Consider the following 23,763-nt stretch of genomic DNA (forward strand, 5'->3'; position numbering starts at 1 on the left):
GGAGGAGGAGGCGGCACTGCGCCGGAGAGAGAGCGAGCGAGCGAGCGCGAGGGAGGGAGCGAGCGAGCGATAGAGAGAGAGTGAGCCTGAGATGAGTCCCATCTGAGTGGAGGCAGGGTGAGTGTGTGCAGCAGCTCCGTGAACACAAGCAACACAAATCAACACGATCGGGACCTAATTGACGACTTGTTCAACAAGGCGACACACGGTCGACTCCTCCTCCTCCTCCTCCTCCTCCTCCTCCTCCTCCTCCTCCTCCTCCGCCTCCTCCTCCTTCTTCTTTTCCTCGGTGTCTTGTTGTCCTGCTTGGTCAACTTTGGTCATCCGCGTTGGCGGGAACTTCTCGCACCTTTTTCGGCGGGTGAGTGTGGCCGCTTGGGCTCTCTCTTGCATGCTGGCTGCATCTTCAGCTTCTTGGTCTTCTGCTTTTTCTGGTTGTGCATCATTAGTATTCTGCACTCATTTGCTCTGCCTCCGCGGCGCTTCTTTCTTTTTTTTTTTTTCTTCGATGTTACCGCCACTTGTCAATGCAGAGGACGAGGGCGTATGTAACTTTTGGGTGTGTGTGCGCGTGTGCGTGTTTGACGTGGCACTTGACGCTGCACGGCGATAGATGTGCAACATGCGTGTCCCGCCAGCGGTTGTCTCGCATGCCGGGAGAGAGGACGTATCACCCCAGTACCAATATAAGATAATAACCCCCCCCCCTCCCTTTCTCAATAGAAGAAATTCTGATCCAATAATTTATGCTTTTACGCTGCCAAAATCTGCTTTTGGGGAACATGCATGGCGATATGATAGAATTGCTGACAGTTCTTTAATGAATGAAAAAGCATCCAAATTATAAGCAAAAAGCCGAAACAAAGTCAAAAATGATGTGCTGGATTTTACAAAAGGGATTTTACGTGCGGGACACTTTATTAGGCACGCCACAGACTGCACACTGTTGATAAAGATAAACTGCTGATAATGACATGCAGAATTCATTCAATGAAGACAACGAGAAATGCCATTCATTTAATGTTGTTTGCAGTGTTGCTATTTTTTTTGACCAACTACATTGTAAGAGGAAAATTCCTTTTTCAGTCATGCCCTGGAGTGAGAATGATTATTTTTTGCACATTTTTGTGTTGTCCCTGGTGCAGGTGTGCCTAATGAAATGTCCTTTACCGTCTCGAAATAACAGCTGCGTGATGAATATTTTTGCCATCCTCATTGACTTGCTGTCTAAAAAATTTGCCGCCGCGCTCTGCTGGCTGTCACTCGGCTCCCCTGAGGGACGCGTGGCCAATCCGAACCAGGGCAAAAGGGGGCGTCGTGAATCAAAGGGCGGCATTGTGGCCCCAACCTCGGGCTCCGACGAGCTCGTGTCCTCCGTCCGACCTCTCAGAAACATCACCCGGACTTTGCGTTTGTTGTCAAATCTGCTCATTTTCTGAGCTCCGGCCGAGGTTTTGAGCTGAGCGGGGCCCTTGGGCAAGGCACCTCGCGTCCCCGTCAACATGTGACGATGACAATAAGATTGTGAGCGAGCATGATGATGGAGGAGGCCGCGAAATGGCAGCGAGCGTCTGATTGGTCGGCCGGCCCCGCGGTGCTGGTAATCCTGTTGTGGGACTGCTAAATGGGATTAGAACAACTGCGTGGAAGCCAAACGCCGGCCCAGGGACGACCGGCGGGGGGGCTGCACGTTGGCTGCTTTATCTCCTATTTCCACTTCATTCGCCGCACTCATCACGTTGAACCAACTCTCCCCCCCCCCCCCCAACAACCCCTCACCGGCCTCCCGGGGGGAAGTCCACACGGAGGTTATAATGTCTCTAAAACGCAAATTGGGAATGAATTGGAGAGAAAGAGAAAAAGACGCGTGGGCTTCGCATTTACAAGATGTTCTTTTGGATTCAACTGGAAAAAGCTTCATTAATTGTTGGAAATAACCAAAAGGAAACAGTCCACGCGTCAGCTACATACAATGGGAAACTCCATCGACACGCAGGGAAACAATTAGCATCTCTGCGGCGCTTGTTGAAGGAGCGGATATCTGCTTGAGTAGACAGACCATTTAACAAATTAGACAGGCATATACTCTTTATCCTCTGTGACGCATGACTGATATTAGTGCCGTATTGATGAGCTGAGGAGTTGAGACATCGCAATGGAAACTGTCTGTCTGTCTGTCTTTCTTATACTGCCCCAGGTGGCCAAGGTGTGCACGCCACAATGAGGTGTACAATCGGAGGAGAAAGTGTCACAACAACGGTTCGACACTTACATTCAGAGTAGTTACGTCATTACGGTATTATATTTTAGGAAAAGATACAGAAATGTATCTTTTCCAAAAATATAATACAATAGAGGGCTATTTCTCATCATTGAAAAACACAGTGCAGTGAATCCGTTGCAGCCAACAATAAGAAAAATAGCGCTCTGAAATATTGAATGAATAATACATATAGTCATACCGTAATGAAATAGAATAGAACCGTTTGAGCATCATGATTTTCATCAATGTCAACTCATTCTGGTGTGCACCACTTGTCCACCAGGGAGCAGTGTAAGGCAGTCATGAAGACAGACAAAGAAGAGTTTTACAATTGGGACGCAGTCAACTGGAGAAATATCAGTTGTTTGTCAGAGAGGATAAAAAATATGCCTTTGAGTATCGTTATGTCTGTCTTCGGGTGTTGTTACTTTTTAAATATTTGTTGCTGTAACGCCGTGACTATCGATGCTATTAGTTAGCCCGTCAATGTCATTGTGCATGTCTGTTAGCAATGAGCTAGCGCAAGGCAAAGTTGTTGCCACCGGCAGTGGCAATAAACAACTTGAGGTCTCTTTTGAAGAATCGTTCACTATTTGCCAAACTTGTTGTGATGTGAAAAACTCGTAAATCAGGTCACTCATATCTCAAGGCGCCAGCGTAAACTGTTTCAGTCGCATAGTCACGTTTTTAACTGTTGCAAGGTTGCCAATTACATTTACGACGTAACAGACGACAAAGGTGTAACGTTGAGGGCATTTAGCTCACCCGCCAATGAAATACATCAAAATGTATTTGAATATTAGGGATTAGATCATCGGAAATAAGTGAACTAGTCCATTTCTGGGTCCGACTGTCACCTTGAAGCCACAATTTAACATTCTCAAAAGTGTCAAAGGAAGAAGACGGCCGCAAAACAAGAAAATGTGGACTTTTGATGACAAGCGCATCGACTGCGTTGACCGTGAGTTCGTTTCCTTTGCGAAAAGGTGCCGCAAAAAAGCCAAACTCCCAATCTTCCTCGTCGTCCTGGAGGGTAGCTTGCCGATTGGAGCATTTCCGGCGCCGTACGCGCTGCTACATGCAAATAAGTTGACGCCGGCAAGCAGCAGTGACAATAGCGACTTTGCCACAGTGGCAGCTTTTATTTTTTGGGACGCTTTTTTTCCAGCCCGGATTGAATGATTCAACGTGAGTAGGCCGCATATGTTTCTTGCGGAGATTGTTTGCGTTGGCTGACCCGGCGTGGCCCATCCTCCACCTCCAGACTGTGCCGTACCTTCAGCACTCCCGCTGCCCTGCAGACACATCTGCTCCACTTTCCACTTCAGCCATCAAAATGCCATGCCGCTTAGCTGACTGTGTGCTTGACCATTTGGGTGCATTTGGCAGGGCCAGCAATCGCTGAGTGACTGTCACTAGATCAGTGATAGCACGACACGATACAGATGAGAGCATGCCACGGTACCACGCTATTGTCACAATACCCATAATATGCTGAGCGCCGCTCAACACATTTTTACCCAATTTTGAATCAGAGTTGCAAGACTCATTTTTTTTTTTGCACCGATTCCGAATCCGCCCTCGTTTTTTCACTTGAAGATTGAAAGATTGAAGGAAAAAGAAATAATAACAATAATCGTTAATGTATTTAGGATTTTTTTTTTTCTGAAACATCGTAGCTATAAGTGACAATCCGTAATGCACAAGCTTTTATAGGCCAGTTAAAAACCTGATGCTCTGGGGGAAAAAAAAGAAGACATTTTTGAATCAGCGTCAAAAATACGCTTAACATTTGCTGTTGCCCAGCGTTATTATCATCAAACTGATTATAATGTCGGTCGAAATGATTACGACACCGATGACGCACCGATGATATCACCATACAATACTACCGCAATAGGATATCAACACAATAGGATAATTATCATGATACCAATGGGATAGCGATATTATCACAATATTAATATACGATGATATAAGAGGGCAAATAAAATCATTTCATAAAACAAAAATAATCATTTCCTACCAACCAGACCAACTTGTCTGAAAGAGTTTGACGTTGCATCACGGAATTTGGCCGGTGTGTCACTCACAAGCAGCCTCAAGAGGCCTGGCCTGGCCGCGTTGGCCATTTGCACGCGTCCTTCAATGCTCAGCATCAACATGAAGCTTTTTGGGGCGCAAAGCGTAACATTCATGTCATCCCGGGTCCAGGCAAGCGAGTGCTTTAAGGACACATGTGTGGCGTGCGAGTCCAGCTCTGCCAACGTCTCCTCTCACATGACCTCCCGCCGTTTACGTGGCATTTGTTAGCCGCAAGGATGCCAGGGGAAGTGCACGCGCCGCCTCGGAAGTCTTACGTGGCTAACCGGCCGCGTTCCCAACACGGCTGCGCGGGCCCGCTGTGATTCTTTTGTGTCAAGATGTTGCAACCGCCTCCTCCGCGTTTGAAGCATGCTGGGTAATCTGTCACGCGTGCGGCCACGGCACTAAGACAAAGGCCAGCGTGCCGCGGAGCGTCCGTCCAGAGGTCAGAGGTGCCGCTGATGCCTCCGATTTATTTTTAATCTTACCCGCGAGAGTGTCGATCACGTGACTCGTTAGTGTCGCCCCGCCGCGGAGACTCGTGGCTCAGCGATGACCTTGCTGGGGTGCAGCCACATAATTGGGAGTCAGCTGACTGGCCTTTGTTGTTCCACACGCCGGACGCTCGTTAGCATGGCGGCCTTTGACGATCCGTTGTGACGCTAGGTCAAGGACGCGCTCCTCTTAGGTCTTCCTCTAGTTGTTTCCCCTGCCAAGGTGGTGGCAGGTCCCCCGCGGCTGCTTTCACTTAAACAAGGTTGACTTTGCGAGGGATTTCGTCCGTCACGAAAAGACAGCTCCCAAAGTCTTTTTCGATTAGCAACATGACATTTGGTCGGGATGTTGGTCATGAGGAGACCCACCAAAAAGTCTCAAGAATCCGGGCCTGAAAAGACACAGCCGGTTTGAAGTTTAGCTTTAAAGCCATTTCAGGATCACTTTCCAGGATGGGGGGACATATTTTGGGAAAATTCAGCCCCCGGAGCCAGTTTCACTTAGCAACATCAAATTTGTCGTGAGCAATCCCACAAAAAGTCTCAAGCACCCAGGCATGAAAAGACAGAAGAAGCTGAAATGTTGGTTTGAAGCTGCGACTAGAGGCTCATTTGGTGTATTTCCTGGTCCCTCTCAAAGATGGACGCATCGTAGAAATTTAGTCCAATTGCCCCCAAATTTTCAATATGGATGGATTCAGATGGATGACACAACATTTCCAAACATTTGAACATTTTGTCATTTGATGTTGGCAGAGCAAAATTTGATGATGAAACACAGACCTGTCAAAGTTCCTACCAACGGTCTTGTTTGCTAAGAGTTGTTGTTTCTTTTTTCCCCAAACAATGTAAAAGAAATGCAAATAGCGCCGTCCTTTGCTGTGGCATCCGGCAAATGCATTTTCATGCACACTGAAACTTTTCTCGTTAAAAAAAAATAAAACACAGCCCTTTACACTGCATCTTTGCTCGGTGACCCACTCGAGTGTCTTTTGAGTTGCTCTATGATTAGTGACAGCATGTCATGACGGGCGCACCAATAATCACATTACTCGCCACTGTTACAAAGGCACTTTTGCTGACGTTGAAGTTGTCTTTTTTGTCTCCTCTGCGCTCCGATAGGTGCCAATTATCGGACCCTGCCGCGGAAAAGCTTCTGGGCCGCCACTGACCCTGTTAGCCACCTTTAATGTCGACTCCCCGGCGCCCGAGTGGAAGGAATTACCTCGCTTTTAGTCTCCAATCGGGAAAAAAGCAGGACGCGCGCGGCAGAATGCCGAGCTTGACTGCACCCTGGTGAAACGAGCTCGGGACTGTGTGGATAAAAACCCTGAGGGGTTTTGACATTTTAGCTTTTTTTTTTTTTTTTTCCCCTTCCAATTTTTTTTTTTTATTATTTATTTTTGTGCTCCTCTTCTGGCCTGAAAGAGTTTTAGAAGAGCGCGGGGAGGGCGGCGCAGACGATGGCGCGGCGGCGCTCAGCCGTGCGCACGGCCCTGGCTCTCATGGCGCTCCTGGGCCTCCTGCTTCCCATCCGACAGGGGGGTTGCTCGGGGCCCGACGGGGGCGGCGGCTCTGGGGACCGGGACGAGTCCCGGCGCTCAGCTGCACCCCCCCTGGGGGGCCCGCACAGACTCAGGCGCAGCTGGGTATGGAACCAGTTCTTCGTGCTGGAGGAGTTCACGGGAAACGAGCCGCTCTACGTCGGAAAGGTGAGTGAACCGTCACCCGCTCGGCTTTTGCTTTGGATTTGCATTTGTGTTGACTTGAGCCGCTGATTAGTAGAGTTCGTTAGGCCCAGGCTCACTTAGATGTACACATTTAGATGCATTTGTTTGTTTTGATCAATTTTGATGGCTTTTCCATACTTGCTGTTTTTTTCACTTGATTGTACCTCTGATTTTAAATTCACTGAGGCTAGTTTGTTTCTCTTACTCGCATACCTTATCCACATACATTTGACACCTGCCATGAGTAGACTCACAGTCAAAGTCTCAAGCCTGAAAAACAAAAGGAAGTCTGTCACTTGCTTTTGCTGCAGCAGTTGTAGTCCTTTCTCCTCGTTCAAAGGTGAATGTTTTGGAAAATCCGCCTTTTTCCTTTAACAACATAAAAATTGGTAGGCGTGTCTATCACAAGCAGACCTAGAAAAAAGTCTCAAAAAGCAATGCATGGAAGGACGGCGTAAGCCTGCCATTTTGGTTTGAAGCTGGCATTTTTTTACAGTTCAAAACCAAATAATTTTGCTCCGTGTGAACGCTCGTGGAAGAAAGACAAGTGGGAAAGTTAATCCCGTCACATACTTTGCACACAAAAGGCAAACTTGAAACTCTGGTTTCCAGGCCTCCTCCAGAAGGTTCGCGTGTCGCCGTGGAGACAACCCTAACAACCACACTGGCTCAGAAAAAAAAAAAAAAAAAGAAAAAAGCAATATGGAAGCGTAGTGCATGAAATGTTATCAGGCCGTGACTTCTGTGGCCAGACGTACAGAAGCTGCGTTTATTGTGAATTCTAAAAATAAGGCAGCAACCTACAGAGAAAACAACATAGCCGGCTTTTATTGGATTTGTATGAATTATTTGAGCTTTATTGATGCGCTTAGTTCTGCTGAGGAGTCCGACAGATAAACACCGGATAAAAATTCAATAAAATCATTGCCTGCCTTTAAATGACTATTCAAACTCCACAAAATGGTGGTCGGGATTGTGGACCTCCACCAAGGCCCCTCAGTGCCGATTTGGATTGGCACCAAATTGCAAACCTCAATGGACCATTTCCGATGTATGCCTTTACAATGATTGCTGGAGTCACTCGGTAAGGAAATCTGCAGTGTGGCCCGACGCCGGTTTGCTGAAGCAGAATTACAACTAGATCCTCAAAAGCATTTCATGTGGCAAAAATGTGCAGTTTGCAGCCTTTTTAGTGTGGTGTGGTAGGCGTCCATGTGCGGCTTGTATGACTGTTGCCCGTCGTCAAGTCGTTAGGACTTAAATGGCTTTGCAGCAGGCGCGCCGGCGCTCCAGATGGAACGCTCTCCAGATCCCTCCCGGAATTTTCTGGTCTTATTATCAAATTACTTTTGGCTCTTTCCGCTCATCTGCGGGCTGATCAGCGGCGTTGGCGCGCCGTCTCCGCCTGGCGGCTCCGCTCTCCGGCAAAGCCGTTTCCTCGCCGGCTCCGAACCGGATTAGTGGCTCCAAGTGGAATCCGTCGGGATCCGTTTGACTGTCCCATTCTTCTCCTCTTTCTTGCCGCGGGGTTGCCGAGGGAGCGCGTCCAATCCCGACAAGGGTTCATTTAGAGGTCCTGTCTCGTCCGGGGTCTCTACGGCGACACCTTTGCGTCGGAACGATGGTCCCAAACCCCCAGTGGCATTTTAGTCGGCGTTAGCCCTTCCCTTGTGTGCACCTTTCACTTTCCGATTCCCCGACAATGTGAGAAAAAGTTGCCTTGTCGGGGGGGGGGGGGTCAAACGTTTTGATCGTCTCGGTGATCGCTGTTGTCTTAGTAACCTAGTTTCCCGGGCTCTTACGTGCATCAACGCTCACTTTCCGACGTGCAAAAAGTGCGCCTGATCGGGCAGCAACACGTCAGATCGCATTCAAATGCCGTCTTGGTTGTCATTTTGCTTTCGTGGCCTTTTGTGTGCAGCAAAACTCATTTTGATTCTCGCCGCTTAAGATCCCTCATGTGCGTTGCAAATAATTCGGGGTGAAAGATGCATTGTCAGGCAACAAAACGTCAAATCCGCTGATACCTCTTTGACGCCGACTGTACTGTATGTTTTGTATTCAAAACAATTGCTCGGGTGCCTGTTCAGTGCTTAACGCATTTATTGGCCACGATTTGAAATGTTTATCAAGTATGCCTTTGTAATTTCCTTCGATTTGCAGGCAGTCAGCCTCTCGCGAGGCGTTTGCTGGCTGCGTCCGAAAACTTTTTGTGTCCAATCTGTCAGCGGGCAGTCGGTCAACGTGATCCAGTGGAAGTGGGAAGCCGCGACTTTGGCCGGCCGCGCAGCCTGCTGCTCGCCTTGAATGCGTTCTGTCACATTGCAAATCGGGCCAGCAAATGTCTCATTACGCCTTGGCGCCGCGCCCCCGCGTAAGACCACTGGACCGCAATCATTCCGCCGTGGTGACGCACCACTTGAACTGCTCGCCGGTAAACATGACGTGATTGGCGCGCTCTCTGCGAGGCGGTCGCCTGAATGTCTCTTTGCACCGGCCGTGTTAATTGTGCATTTGATTGCATCTCAGAAGGTTCCGGAAAGCGACAAGACGTGACAGGATTTGAAGGTATTTTTTATTTATTTTTTATTATTGTGAAAAAGCTTCCGCTCGCAGCCTTTGAAGACGTCTTGGTAGCGGCTCGGTAAAAGACGCCTCACCTTGTAGTGCGCTGCGTGCTTGCAAGGGCATTCGAAAATGACTTTTCTTTTCATATGACTAATAAAAAAAAAAAATTTTTTTAAAAAAGAAAATGCAGAAGAAGCTCATTGAAAGGCGGAAGAAATTAAAAGGCTGCTCTGGCTCGTCCATTCTTTGAATGTCAAGAGAAAATAATTGGAGTCTGGTAAACTGGAAAATTCCAGCGTGACGATGCACATGTGCCTAAAGCGGCGGCCGACCGTGGACGGAATTTTGTCGATCGTTTGGAATTTGATCGATCAAAAAAAGGTCGAAAACAAGGACGTGTAAAGAATTTTTCCACTCATCAAATCAATATGGGTAGTACTTATGAAGAGAGGCAAATTAAAGTTAGGGTCCCCTTCTTTTGAAGCCTAAACGGGCAGCTTTAGGAGTCAGTACAGGAAGTCGTCAGGAGGGGAGCAACATTTGGGGTTTGGGTAATTTGAAGTTTAGATTTGTATTTTACGTGAGTGATGTAAAGTGAATGGAGTGTGGTTCCCCAAGCAACTGAAGTGAATGTTTTTGCCGCCTAAACGGGCGGATGTAGAATTCAATATGGGAAGTAATCAGCAAAGAAAGTGATGTGATGGAAGGCCGGTTTTGTATTTATACTTGAAGTGTCGTTTAAAGCTTCAAGAGTGGCATCAAGTTGATGGAGTAAGGTTCCCAATGCTAGTGACGTTAATGTGTTTGCCGAGTCGTTTGCTGGAATCAATACTGGATGTCAGCGGAGCTTTGCCAATGTTTGCATTTATGTAATGAATGCAAGACAGACATATGGAAAGTGAATGGAGCGTGGTTCCCCCATGCTAGTTAAATTTGCGCGGCACCTAAATGGGCTGTCGTAGTGCACAGGCGGAGAGGGAATTTTTTCCTTTATGAGGTGTAAAGTCAGCAGAGTGAGGTTCCCCAGCCTCTTGAAGTTAGTGTGTCAATATTTTAGCATTCCATCAATTTGGGCGGCCTATGAGTGTTTTTTTTTTTTTTTCCATTATGAAAGGACTCGACTTTATTCATGACAGTTAGCACTTGAACGTGACAAAGTGTAGCTCTGAGCCTCAGGCTGTGCTTCTTCATCTCTGTTTTTTGCCATCAAATGATGTATTATGTTCATTTTCCCGCCCATTGATCAAGGAAATGTATTCGAATGGCCATCCCTCGCGGGAGCCTGTGGAACGCTTGAGTCCAAATCGAAGTAGTGAACTCCTCTTAGCCGGAACACATTTCCCACGGGGACGTGAGTGACGAGCATCAGCGCGCCGCCACAGGGGCGCGAGCTCGCGTGTCTGCGACTGAAAGGTGTACGCAGGGTACCGGGCGAGCGTGCGTCCCCTCCGGACGTTCCTGACATGATCCCAAGTGGGAACCGCTCACATGGCGCGCGCACGTGTTTCTCCAGCGGGCCTTTGTGGCTAAATTTGCCGCTGCTCGACTGAACCGCCTGCCAGAGCGCACCTGCTACCTGATGGGTTTTCAAAGTTGGCTTCCAACTACAAGTTGGTTTCCAACTACTTTGCCCGCCTAAACAGGCTGCACTAGAAACACAATACAGGAAGTGCATCAGGAAGAAGCCAACACTGGCTGTCCTTCCGATATGAAGTTTGAACTTGTTGCAATGTCAGTGCTTCAAGAGTGTTGTAAAATGAGCGGAGTGAGGTTGCCCACTGCTGGTGATGTTTGCACAACTTCCGCCTAAATGGGCTGCAGTGGAAATCAACAGCCCAAGTATGGGCAACATTGGTGTGCTTCCAATATGTTTTTTTGTGCTTTCTGCAATATAGTCTGGTGTAAAATGAATGGAGTGTAATTCCCGTGTGCTAGTGATGTTGGTATATTTTCCGCCTTAACAGTCTGCAGTGGAAGACAGTCTGAGAAATGCTGTACATCAGAACAATTTTACCTGTCCTTTCGACGTGATCTTTGCACTTAGTGCAATATCATAGTTACACAAGTGTTGGAAATTGGCCGGAGCGCGGTTCCCCAGTGATAGTGATGTTTATTTATTTGCCGCCTAAGCGGGCTGCGGAAGAAATAAATACAGAAAGTCCATCAGGAAGCCGGCAACGAACTTTGTCCTTACAATATGAATTTTGTCATAGAGTGGTGCAACATGAATGGAGTGTGGTTCCCCAGGCAGATGAAATTAGCACATTGTGAGTGAGAGTGAGTTGTTGACGTCTTTCTTGATAATTTAGCAACGTCTGGACATTGTCCCGTTATGACAGCTGGCGATCAAAGTTGAGCTCTGAGCCTGCTTCAGTCCTTTGAAGGTGGTGCTCTTTTCGCTGTTATTTGCCATAAGGTGACGGGGCTATGAAAACATTTTCCTTTGGAGCCCCTTCATGAATCCGCTTTTTATGATTGGGCCTCCTGATGGATGATTATATTTACGGGAAAGTCCATAAATACGTTTACGATGATGAGTCACGCGCACTTTGCCACCCGGCAGCCAGACGCCGGTGACGCGCACGACACTAATTCCGCTCCGTTCGGCGACACGACGGCGGCGCTCATTAGCATCTGCGCGGACGTCCGCTGTCAAAAGGGTTAGCGCCGCAGTGCGAGCATGTGGCGTGGCAGCAAAGGTCACGTTCGGTAGTGTACGCTGCTGAGATGATGAAGAGGAGGAGGAGGAGGAGGAGGAGGAGGAGGAGGAGGAGGAGGAGGAGGAGGAGGAGGGTGATGATTCGGGATAACAGGGGCGGCACGGTAGTCAAGGTACCACAGGGAGCCCGGAAGGGTGAGATTGCGGCAGCATGTCAGGGAAAAGCCTTTTTCAAAATTCGGTAGACACGTCAGTCATAACTAGGGCCTGCCGATTCCGATATTTGGTCGAATAAAATTCGGATATTTTTTAAATTAATCAGCCGTGTAATTTCAAAACTATATGATTACTGTATTTTCTGAACTATAAGCTGCACCTTTAAACAAGCTACACTCATTCTATTTTTTAAAAGTAATGAAAAAAAAAACCACGATATATAAGCCACACCTTTATATAAGCCGCACCTACATTGAAAAGTTTGATATTTACTGCATTTACAGAACGATTTTGAACTGTAAATGTACATGTATGTATTTGTTTAAATGTCACTATCTTTGTCTTATGTTTTAATTTGGAAAATAGTCAGCAAAAATTGTCATCAAAATCCTCTGATTCGATTGAAATGCATTGTATGAAAAGGTCAAATAGGAATTGCGCCAAAATAAATGTTTGACAACTTGAAAAGATTCAAGACAAATGTCTTCCACTTAAAAGTAGAATTCAGATGAACTATACTTAACAAATGTACTTCACTGGATTAAAACAAACAAAACAAAGAAACCAACAGTAATACGATGCAGCGTTTGAACATCTGATTGAGTGATTCTTTTGCTTATCCCTAGAGGGAGCTTGAGTACAACACTCATTTTTGAAAATGCGCCCCCGAAGTGAGTTTCGCTCTGGACCATGAAATTTGATGGACACGTCTACAACAAAGTCTCGGGGAGCTGTGCTGGAAATTGAACAGGAAGTGTCATTTGCCCAATTGAGCCCCAGTGGCAAGCGGGTGTACTAAGATGCGCCAGTCGCCGATCCGTGACGACGTAGTCCAGGTCTTCTTGCATTGGTCCTCGCTGGGCATTCTGTGACGACTGGTTCCAAAGCACAGCTTTCCCCGCTTTGGCGTTTGTGTGAGCAAGCCTTGTTAACGTGATGAAATGCGAAAGGCAGCTGGGCGGGAAGGAGGATGTGCATGGAATAGTTTTATTCAAACTTATCCGCCTGCCTCCTTTTATGTGCCTTTTTTTTTTGTCTTCATTTTTTGGGGGGTTGGGGGGGGGGGGGGTTCGGCTGCTGGTGAACTGCTGATGTATCGGATTTTCGTCATCCCCAACAGGTCTGAATGCTGAATAATTCAACAGCGGTCCGCTTGCTTGCTGTGGTAGGCGAGTGCTGTGAATTCAAGCAAAAAAAAAAAAAAAAAAAGTTTTCATTTCAAGGTATTTTGTCGATTTCATTTGGGGGTCACTTGACGAAGTGTGTAACCGCAGCCTGGCGGGAGGGGAGGGGAGGGGAATTTACAGTGCTCCACTTTTGGCAATCATCCATTTCACGACGGCGAGTATTAATGATTTATATGCAGGCGGGCGGCGGACGTTGTGATATACGGCGGCTCTTTTATTAAGCCAATGAGCCCGATGGGCTGTTTTCAAGGTAATTTCACATCCTTTTGTCTTTACAAGCTGGAGTCATATTCCATTTCATCCCCGCGCAATCATCACCTCGTCAAGCTTCGCACATAAAATGGGCGCCGGAGATCGTGATCAATGCAAATGAGGCGGGAAAGTCCACATTTGACCGATGATTCGAGTCATTATTGGGGCAGTAGCGCTCGGGAACCATATTTGGTCACGTAAGCAGCTGCTTAAGCAGCCTTTGTTGCCACTAAAACCGCACATCAATAGACTGTCATTAGAATCATTTTAGGGGGGAAAAAAGGACATAAAAAGTCATTGAATGAACACCGTTTTGTAGTGGATATGATTATTTGATACTACCGTGACATTATTAAAACACAGCGACTCCCTTTTATGCATTTTGAAATGAGATGTGTGTATTTAAATGATTACAAATTGTATTACTTTTTATTTGATTGCATTCTTTTTCAAGATATTTTAAAGTAAATATGTGCAGTATGTTTTTTATAATAACTGCATAATTGCTGCATTTTTGTAAGTGTTTAAAATAAATTCAATTTGATTTTTGTTGTTGTAGTTTTAACTATACCGCAAAATCCTGTATTTTGAGGGCTTTCATTTTTTTTAGTAATTAAGGGTGTTTTTGTATCATAGCGTTATCAAAAATTATGAATACATCTAATTATTTTCACTTATAAACAATACAGTTGATAGTATATATTTATAATATTTCAAAGGCTTTATTTAGCACTAGTGAATGCTAATGAAGCACTAGTATTTGTACCTTTCTCAGGTCGAGAAGGATGCAGAGCAGTGCCCTGCAAAATTCCCAAACGTCCCCAAAAAGTGTCAAGGGCACAAAAGCAAAACCTCAAAAATCCACAAATGTAGTTAAAGCTCAAGCTTCAAGCTGATTATTTATTTATTTCGCTTTTTTTTTTTTTCTTCTTCTCTCTGGAAGAGGCCGTGGACATGACATAACCGAGTTAGTTGCATTTCTCCTCCTAACCTGATTAGCCTCCCCCTAATCTGCTTTTATTTGTGCACAAGTGCACGCAAACAAGTCCAAATTGCAGCTGCGCTCAAGTCACCTGGAGGGATGCGCGCACACACGCTTGCCATCCAGTGAAGGAGAGCCTAATACGCTGAAAGTGGGGGTGCGGGCGAGGGTCGGTGCGGTTACGGCGGCCACCTCCCGCTTTAATGAAATGGAGTCATAATGAATCATGGCTTCTAATCCTAAAAGGGGCTCCGTTTCCAGCGGGAGTGGGAATGACCTACATGTGCTAGTGAGGCTCTCGGCGCTTGCGGACGCCGCAGCTTTCTTCCTTGGCGTGTGCGTGCGCTCACAAAGCATGACAGGCACACACGCGCAAACCCACCGAGTGGCTTTGAAAGTGCGGCGAGCTCATTTGCATATCAGGTAGCGCCTTTTCAAAGATTCATGGACTTGTGATGTGGTCAAGGATTCCTGCGAGCAAAATGTCGCCGCGTTCTGCGCGCTGAGCGGCCAGTCTTGTCGACTTAGCATGTCTCCATTTGAAAATATGGATATAGCTTTCCTGAATTTATCTTGGAGCACCGCGAGTTATGCCTGATCACGAGCGTCGGTTTAATGCAAGTCTAATGATGCGAAGAGCAAGCCATTCATCACAAGCGTGCCTGAACGCCTCAGTTGGTCAGGGGGATGAAAATCTGATGATTTATTTTAATAATAATAATAATAAAAATCCACAAGCAGCAATCAGCAGGCCCTCGCCGACTCGTGGACTTTTTCATGGCAAATCTTTGAAATTGGCATCAGACTTTGACACCATTAAATGGCGTATAGGTTAAGAAAAATAACAACAAAAAAAACTTGCAAATTAGGCTTGGGCCGCTATCAAATTCTGACCGTATGATAATCGTGAGCAAACATGTTTCAATATTCATCTCATTGTGTCGCAACCTCCATTTTAGGCCACAAAGACAATAGATCGTAGACTCTCGCTTAAAGTCGCTTCAACTCACGCATTACAGAAGAGAATATTAAAAAAATAAGAAGAAGAAGAATTGCAATTTTTTTTCATTGAGGCAAAACAACATTCTATCATACTATACTTAACTCATTCACTGCCACTGACGAACTTGTCTTTTCACAGTCCGGCCATTCAATCCCAGGAATTTATTTATATATCTTTTCCACATTTTTTCAAACGCTAGGGTAAAAGAAGGTCTGAAAATGCCTGGCAGCGAATGAGTTAAAGACCAAATGTGAAATAACTCCAGGAAATGCAGAATGAAATCAAAGTAAAGTAATTAAGCAGGATACAAAAAATAAAGCATGAAAAATATCATTTCTATTTCTTATATTTGACAAAAGTAAGCGTTTTTTCCGAAATGAGACGTGCTCCTGAGACACTCAAAAGTGTAAATTGGATTTGTTGTGTCAACATATGCAACAAAACCTGTTGTAAAAGTTAAAGTAGACTGTAATAGTTCCAATAAATGAATACATATCGACAGTGGATAACTTCTTTTTACAGAAGAGCGTCAAAGAATTTGTCCCTTTCACCTTTGTTTATTGATTTCAAGTGCAGCTTCCTTCATTTTATTCTCAAATGGCAGTTAAGAATAGCGCAATGTTACTTTAAGAATGCCCTGTAAAGTCACGTCCTCTTTCGCTTTCCATTCTTTTCAATGCGAAAAAAATTGTTTTGAAATGAAGAGCCTCCTTTCATGGACGTACTTGCTCATAATAATAGCCGCAGTTATTGCAAATTGACAGAGATTATGATTACATTTGATTGTCTTTGGCTATGCAGCCGTCAATATTGTGATGATTTCACGATTGGCTGGGAGAAGTAAGAGCGTTTTATGATCTCTGGCAAAGGTCCATTTCAGAGAACACACACACACAAAAAAATGCTTGTCGGCTCATTGAAGCGCTTCCCTGACAACTGGTGATTTCCAGACAAATGATGTTCCCTCTATTCAGACTCCATCTCATTCCATTTGGGCTCTTTCTGCACTTAAAATGACTTTGACAAAGCCAGGCTGCAGATATAAATTAGCGACTCTCGCTGGCAGAAAGACAGGTAGAGGGGAAAAAAAGGAAGAGGGATTTGTGCAACGATCTCCCCCGTTTGTTGGAAGCGGGCCGGTCGGTTTTCAATGGAGGGGATGAGTTCGCGCTGTGACAGTGTGAAATGACGCCGCAGGGCGAAGGCTACGCAAAGACGACGCGGGATGACTCAGAGCGAGATGGCGATGGCGGCCGGCGGCCACTTATTGAGTTTGGCTGCGATGTGAGCGGCTCGTCTAAATATATTCGCCCAGTGGAAGGATTGTGTACACATCAAAAGTCTACCCGTCCAACGGGCCCTGTCATGTTGCTGTTTAATAAGGCATTTCATTGTTTGAAGTAGTGGAGATGTTTGTAATCCCCTCGGATTGCACTTGCTGCTGTTAAAAAAAAAAAAAAAAAAAAAAAGAAAAGACATCACGCTGGTGTTTTCGTTCTGCTTTCAGCAGACTTTGGTGGTGGGAGTGTTTCAATCAAGCTGGAGAGCTAAAATGCAACTTGTGTGGCGCGTTCAAGGATTTGTGTTCGGAGGTACAGGAAATAGATCAGTTGAGAGGTACACTTTGAGTAGGGAGATGGATAGGCTTTGCTTTGTGAGCGAAAATTGTGCACAAGCAAACGTGATACTCCGCCACTCCAGTCAAGTGGGAAGCAAATGAAGCAGGTACTGAGATGCCCACAAAGTAGCATGTTCGTATAAGGCCAGTAATATTTGTGCAATTTGCAAAATGTGGGAAGTGTGATATTATTGACAGTGCTATCTGATGATAATGAGGAGGTGAAATATAGTTTCCAGTGTATGAAAGTGTCGACGATGCGTATAGTTCTCTTTTGGCACTGAAACAAAAATTGCAAACATCGACTTTCGAGTATTGAAAGGTAAAAGCGCTGATCGTAAAGTCACATTCTGCCTCTTGCGTTGGAACAACGCTGCATTCCATCCTGCGGCTACCTGGAAGACGCGCTTGGCCGCGTTCCCCAAATGCTTGGGCCCATTTGAAGGGGATGTCGTAAAGTCGGTCTTCTGGCACTTTGGGGGATTCTTCCAACTCGCGGCCCCTTCATGAATTTTTACCACAACGGTCAGTTTGGGAGTGCAGCTGGTCTCCAAATAGCCGCCGCCATCGCCAGTGCGGCGCTGTCGTTGACTTAGGTCGCTCATAAAGATGAATCAGCGCGCTTCATTTGATTTCTTCAAGATACTCAAGGGGACGCGCCGCAGGCCATAATCAAACTAAAGCTGTCGCCACCTAATGAGCAACACGTGATAGCCTTCGGCATGTCCACGCTAAAATGGAACGGCTTCTTCGTTACGCTAAGTTAAGTTTTGCGGAAACAAAGTGAAGTTGTTTTTTGTGTAGCCGTTGTCAAACAAACCACCCGAGACCCAAACCGAACCAAGTAAATTCTCCCGAATCTGAAATGCGTCGTTCTTGAATCCGTGCCTTTAACCAGTCACACGTTCATGCTGATATTGAAAGCTGCCTTCAACTCCAACAACAAAAGAAGGGAAAAAAGGGGAAAAAAAGCCAAGCAAACACATGTTCTTCGAATGGTAATCGGCAATTTCTTTGATCCAGACTCATGTTCATCCTCATATAGAACAGCTTCTTCCATAGTCCGGACTCCAGAATTTCAACAGATTTAGTGGAAGTAATCTTTGCGGCGTACAAATAAAGCGCAGACGTGCGCGGCAAAGGCCACGTTGAAACAGTCCCCATTGAAAGGTCCTCCTGGCTCGCTCGCTGGCGTTTTCCGATGAATAGGCCGCCACCTGAGCCGAGAGGAGCGGACCGAGAAATAGCTCTCGGCGATGAAGTGCCATTGTCCGCCCCCCCCCGTGCGGGCCCGCAGCCTCCTGCCCGGCGATGAGAACCTTTCCTTATAATTAGCCGCGGACGCTAATGCAGCTGGGTAAATAGTTTCAAGGGTCATTTGCGACTGTTTCATTTCCCGCGGCGGATCCCATCCGCTTTACGTGGCAGTCAGTCAATCAATGAGAGTACATCAAATAAAGCGTCGCGCTTGCTTGCCAGGAGCTCGTAGTACATGTGCTTGGGCCAAACACAGTCATGTCCACGTTGGAAAAACACACTTTCTTTTATTCTCACACTCAGTCTTTCGCTCACACGCTGGCAGCCAAAGACATTTTGATCACATTTTTCAGTGGTTGGCAAGCAACAAATGTGCGAGTACAAGGCGTTTCTTTCTTTTTTGTGAAATACCCGCAAGCCAAATGATGTGTAACTGCCGATAAGCTATGACATGGCCAGGGGCGTATTTTCTGCAGGAATCAAAATGTTGATCGCATTCTGTAGGTAGACCACATGCAAAGAATTCAATTGCAGATTTTTCCAACAACAACGCACAAAGAGCTCAAATTGAATGCGGGTCAATTTGAAATGTTGTTGAAGAATGTTTGCCCAACTGTATTAGCCAAAGCCGTGTACTTCAACCAAGCTTGTTTCTAGGCAGACTTCAGAGGCAGACTTCAGCGCACATAAAATGCCTTTCCCACATTATTCATACACATGAATTTTGTCATTGAAATGCCCGCTCTGTGTTTAGTATCAATGACATTTCGTTGCAACACTCCCTCGCCCCTAATGCAATCACTGGATGTGACGCTTGAAATAAAGTCTGAGACTTTATTTCATATTAGCACAAATATAAGCAGAATGTAAACATTTTGGGGGGGAAATTGTGTCAATTGTAAAATACTGTCAGAAAACAAGTCATGAGAGAAATGTGATATTACGAGAGAACTCACAGGAACTACGTCAAATAACTGTCATAGTAGCCATGCGTGGATGCATTATTTTGTATTCATCTGCAACCAGAGTGAGAAAAAAACCAAACTGTTGTTACCGTAAATCCTCTCGAACGGAAACAGTCTGTTGTAAAGGCGGCGCTAGCCCACCCGTTGACACGCTGCCGCTTCTTAGCAGACCAGCCCGAGGCTTGAATATTACATGCTAATTTTGCTTGGAATTTATTCATCATCTTAAAAAAAAAAAAAAAATGCATAACAGCTTCATTACCATAATTGTTTTCTTCCACCCTCATGCACATATATCTGTGAAATTTAAGTTTCACGCAACAAATGAAGACTTTTTTTTATTGGTTGGATGGAGCTTTGGGCATATAATCAATTTTCGGAGCAGCTTTTGTGTGTGGGCTCCATTGTTGTGTCCAGCTTGAAGGTATGAAGAAAAACTGAGTGCACTTGCTTTGCCGCGACCGGCAGAGGCGCTGTTGAGTCACTCACAACTACTTTGCCGTCTCTAGAAGAAGAACGTGGCATCCGAGGAAAAGTGATCTGCCTTGTCAAGTTGGCATAACACCCCCATCTCGGCTCCCAGTTGCCGTGGTAACGAAAAGTGATACTTAGCATGGTACTTGAGTAGAGTGGCCAGGTGAGCATTGTCAAGACCACCTCCTTAACAGAATGAGCTGCTGTGCGGGATACATTATGGAAAATTGGAGATGTAGAAGACGCTTGCTTTGTCGCAACCCCCTAGCTCCGACTCAATGATAGATCTATAATCGGCATTGGCCCAGCGCTAGAAGGACACTGGCTGGTGGGCCGATCAAAAGACAGGACCGCCCCCTCTAAAAAAATGTCACTCATTTGTGTGCCGCAATTCTTCATTAGTGAAATATGTCGCTCATTTTCACGAGACGGGACCGCCCCCTCGAAACAAGCTGCGGAAGTCTCGTCGTATTTTGACAAATAGCATGTCTCGCACATGCTCAAAATGGTTGGGAACTTTCAGCATTTCACTTGTAAAGGAAAATGTATGATACGTCCTCGTTTGCATTTTTCTGAGACAGGCCGGACTCCTCAATTTTGGCCAAAGTGTGTCAACAGACGTGTTATAAAAAAACCTGGAAATGGTTTTAAAATGCCAAAGATGGAAATATGTCTCCTCTGAGAACGTGTTGGGCCGCATCCGATATGTTTCCTCGGTAAGCGCGGGATCCAAATGCGGTGGAAAGTTGCCGCATGTCAGTGGTGTCTATGAGCTAAAAAATGAGGCGCAAACAGCCTCCATCTTCTTGGCTTGTGCACGCGCTCGGAATGGAGTCGGCGGTGGGAAATCCAAGGCCGAACTCATTTTCAACGTGATTGGAGTGTGAGCTGATGGGGGTGGGGTGGGGGGGGGGGGCAGATATATTGCTCTATTAAACACCGGCGTCTGTCTTACTGGCCCAGAGGAGCGACAAACATCACCGGCCTCATCAGGAAACCTCTTCACGCCTCGCCTATGACTTTTACTAAAGGCCACATTTGATAAATGTCAGGCTCCAAACATTGGTAAACATTTTTTTTTTTTTTTACTTCTGATGCCATGGCAAAGAGGGGCCACTGCGCTCTTACTGTACATGGTGGTGTCCCTGTGCACGTCTGCTGCGCCGTTCCACTTAAGGAGCCGGAGCAGTAAACACTTGGATGCTTTTCCCCGCGGCAATGACAATATTTACACGCAGCACCATGGAGACCTGCCCTTTCTGTTTGAGTCCCACTCATCCAAACATTGTCTGCCACCACCTTACTCATACATCGTTGGACTACCATGGAGCAAGAACAAAAACCGCAAGGACATGGAACGGAATCAAACAAATCCTCTATTTGGTTTTACCCCGGGCTCAACGTGTCAAAATTGCAATTTACCGATCCTCGAAATGAAGGAGGTGCAGAAGTATCCCGACCATACATTTGCTTCTGGAAGAAGAACACCTAAATGACGTAGGAACAAAGAAGAGCTCAGCACGCCCAAACCTACATTTTAGCACCAGGAACTAGGAAGCCAAATGCAGACTTTTCTCGATTCTGTGTCTCAACATTTGATTTGATTTTACTGGACCGTGGGATCTGCATGTTGAAACAATGAAAGGACCGCCTTCAACGTGAAGAAAGTAGTAAGGAACCAAAGTGAAACGAAGACTTTTATGGATTATTAGTACTACTTCCAGCTCGAAGGTAGAAGCACTTTGAACCCAAGTCACACCTTAGGCCCGCCGTTGTTTTCCTATTCCTCAGCTCAACCAGATTTAACCGTCAAGCTGACATACGGTATCGTAAAATATTTTCCGGATCCAAAGGATTGGACCAAAACAACTTTAGGATTGGTTGTAAATTGGATTAATGCTAACAATGAATCTGCTGCTCTGTATCTGAAACGTCCTAATGAGCTCAGCGATGGGCCGATAAGCAGGCAGAACTCCTTCCAGCTCCGGAACCCGGCAAACGTCCTCGTCCTCACAAATCTCCGTCTGGAAACTCTGCTGATTTATGGCTAATCATGCGTGGCCATCACCCGCTGATCCGCATCGCTGTTTCTCGCCCGTTGTCCTTGTCGGCCATCTTAATCTGTGGGTTTAGGCGCCCCGCGAGGAGATTATCGATGTCTCTCTCGTTTACCGCCGAGAGCCGCCGGCCACGAGTGCTCTTGGCCGGGCGAGTTTTTTAATCAAATGTGTGTCGAACACCAACCGGGCGAAGAGCCTGTGAGTGCGTGCAGTAAACAAACATGGGCAATTATGCCTCAGCACGCATTAAGGAAATATGAAAGACACGCATTTGCCTCTCGGGAGAAGAAGAAGAGACCTCGAGTGGATCTCCCTCTTCAACTCCTGAGACGGAACATTGTTCTTGACAGCGTACTGCCTCACTAATGCAGTCCCCTGTTGTTTTTTGGCCACCGTTCAATGAAATCCACCTTGGATCTTTTTTTTTTTTAATGCAAATGTTGTGGCACTTTGCATTGAAGTTACACGAGACATACGCAACAGCTCATAAAAAGTCACTTTCTAGATGACTCCAGTCCAAGCCCGCACACTTGAACATGATTGTACCTTGAGGGCCAAGATGACTTGTGGCGGTTGCCTGAAATGTTCAAGGGTTGTATACCCTTGACGTTTGACTTTTATAGCTTGGGATCCAACTTGTAGCTTTATTGGGTACTTTGGAGTCCGGTAATTAGCCCTGCGGGGTCGATTATAGTGGAGATTGTAGGTGCAGCAGTGCTTGGGAGCTTCGTCTTAACAAGTGCTGCCTCAGAGGCAGTATGCTGATGTTGGTGGATGCTAATGTTGTCCCCTAGAAAGTTTGAGCAAAAAAATTGCCCCTGACACCGGTTTGGCTGAACTACAAGATATTCAGTGGACATCATAACAGGATGCACAAAAAAGGGCTCCATGCCAGAACTCGAACAGCAAGTCATCAAATTGGGGTTGAACTCCAGCACTTGTACTTGGATAAACTCTTACTTGGGAGTTTGTAGGTTTCCTTTTGTCTAATTTGGGGTCAGCAAGGCAGTTGATGGCCAATCCTTGGCACTGAGAGCCCGTTGGTGGCTTTTTGCAGCTTTCATTGAATTTGTTCTCTTTCTTCTTGACTACCTGCCCATCTTTGAACCTAGTTTCGCTGCGTTTGAGAGCCTTCAAAAGCCTTAAAGTGCCGCCGTTTTGATTAGCGTCTGCCAGGATGGCCCCCCGACCGCCCTACCCCCCCCCCCATACTTCCCAACCAAGCTAGAAAGTCTTGGGAGTTTAATTATCGTGACTGTAATTAGTGTTACGAGTGCAGCGCGAACCCCCCGCGCGATCTCATTGACCCCGAACCATCTGCACCGGTGTGTTGCAGCCATTGTCGATCAAATGGAGTGCGCTACACCCCACCGAGAAAAAAAAAAAAGCTTGAAGTATCACACTGGATGAATTGTGCCTTCACAGGAAGAGACGAAGGCCAACATAATTAGGTGGCGATATAAAAGGCATGATGGATGGCGCTACACAGAGGAATGGGAAATCTTCCTCATTTTACCTGCAGACGAGCACTTTTAGGACATTTTATCTGGGCTTTTTTTTTTCCAAGACAATGCAGAGTGGCTGCAAGACGGATGGAGAGCAGTCTCTTTAGAAAGGCCACAAAGCAGAGCGCAGTTGCCAATTTTTGCTTTTCGGTAGGTGCCGAGCAAATTGGACAGCGGAGGAGAAAAAAAAAAAGTGAAGGGCTTTGTCACATTACCCTCGAGATCAAGACGGGAAGGAAAAAGAAAAGACGGAGCGGCGCTGGAGAAACTCCCCTCGGAGCGGCAGCCTCCGCCGCCGTAATGGCTCCTCGGCCGCGACGCTCACTTTTTCATCATATGGCCGCAAAATGGGATTTGGCAAACTGTTTTTCACGAGCGCGAGAGTGAGACCGACCTTGATGGCTCACCTTCACAATACAACAAAGTTCCTGTCCGCTCGTAAAAT

The 23,763-nt window shown here is 46.2% G+C and overlaps 1 protein-coding gene across 5 annotated transcripts in view; it reads left to right on the top strand.

Annotated features, from left to right (window-relative positions):
- LOC147127064 (cadherin-7-like) overlaps window positions 1-23,763 on the top strand; it is a 138,885-nt gene that overhangs the window by 42,056 nt on the left and 73,066 nt on the right. For 3 of the 5 annotated variants that reach the window (XM_086020672.1, XM_086020667.1, XM_086020671.1), the window contains exons 1-2: window positions 119-361; window positions 5,965-6,554. In XM_086020672.1, coding sequence (XP_085876798.1) covers window positions 6,306-6,554 — 249 coding nt within the window. In that variant the 5' untranslated portion in view covers window positions 119-361; window positions 5,965-6,305. Of the gene's footprint in view, window positions 1-118; window positions 362-5,964; window positions 6,555-23,763 lie in introns of those variants that run through there. The other 2 variants (XM_086020668.1, XM_086020669.1) reach the window with 1 other exon arrangement.

Source organism: Filicampus tigris, chromosome 21 (assembly GCF_054856515.1).
Source record: "Filicampus tigris isolate MCC_2025a chromosome 21, RoL_Ftig_1.0, whole genome shotgun sequence".
Taxonomy (NCBI): Eukaryota; Metazoa; Chordata; class Actinopteri; order Syngnathiformes; family Syngnathidae; genus Filicampus; species Filicampus tigris.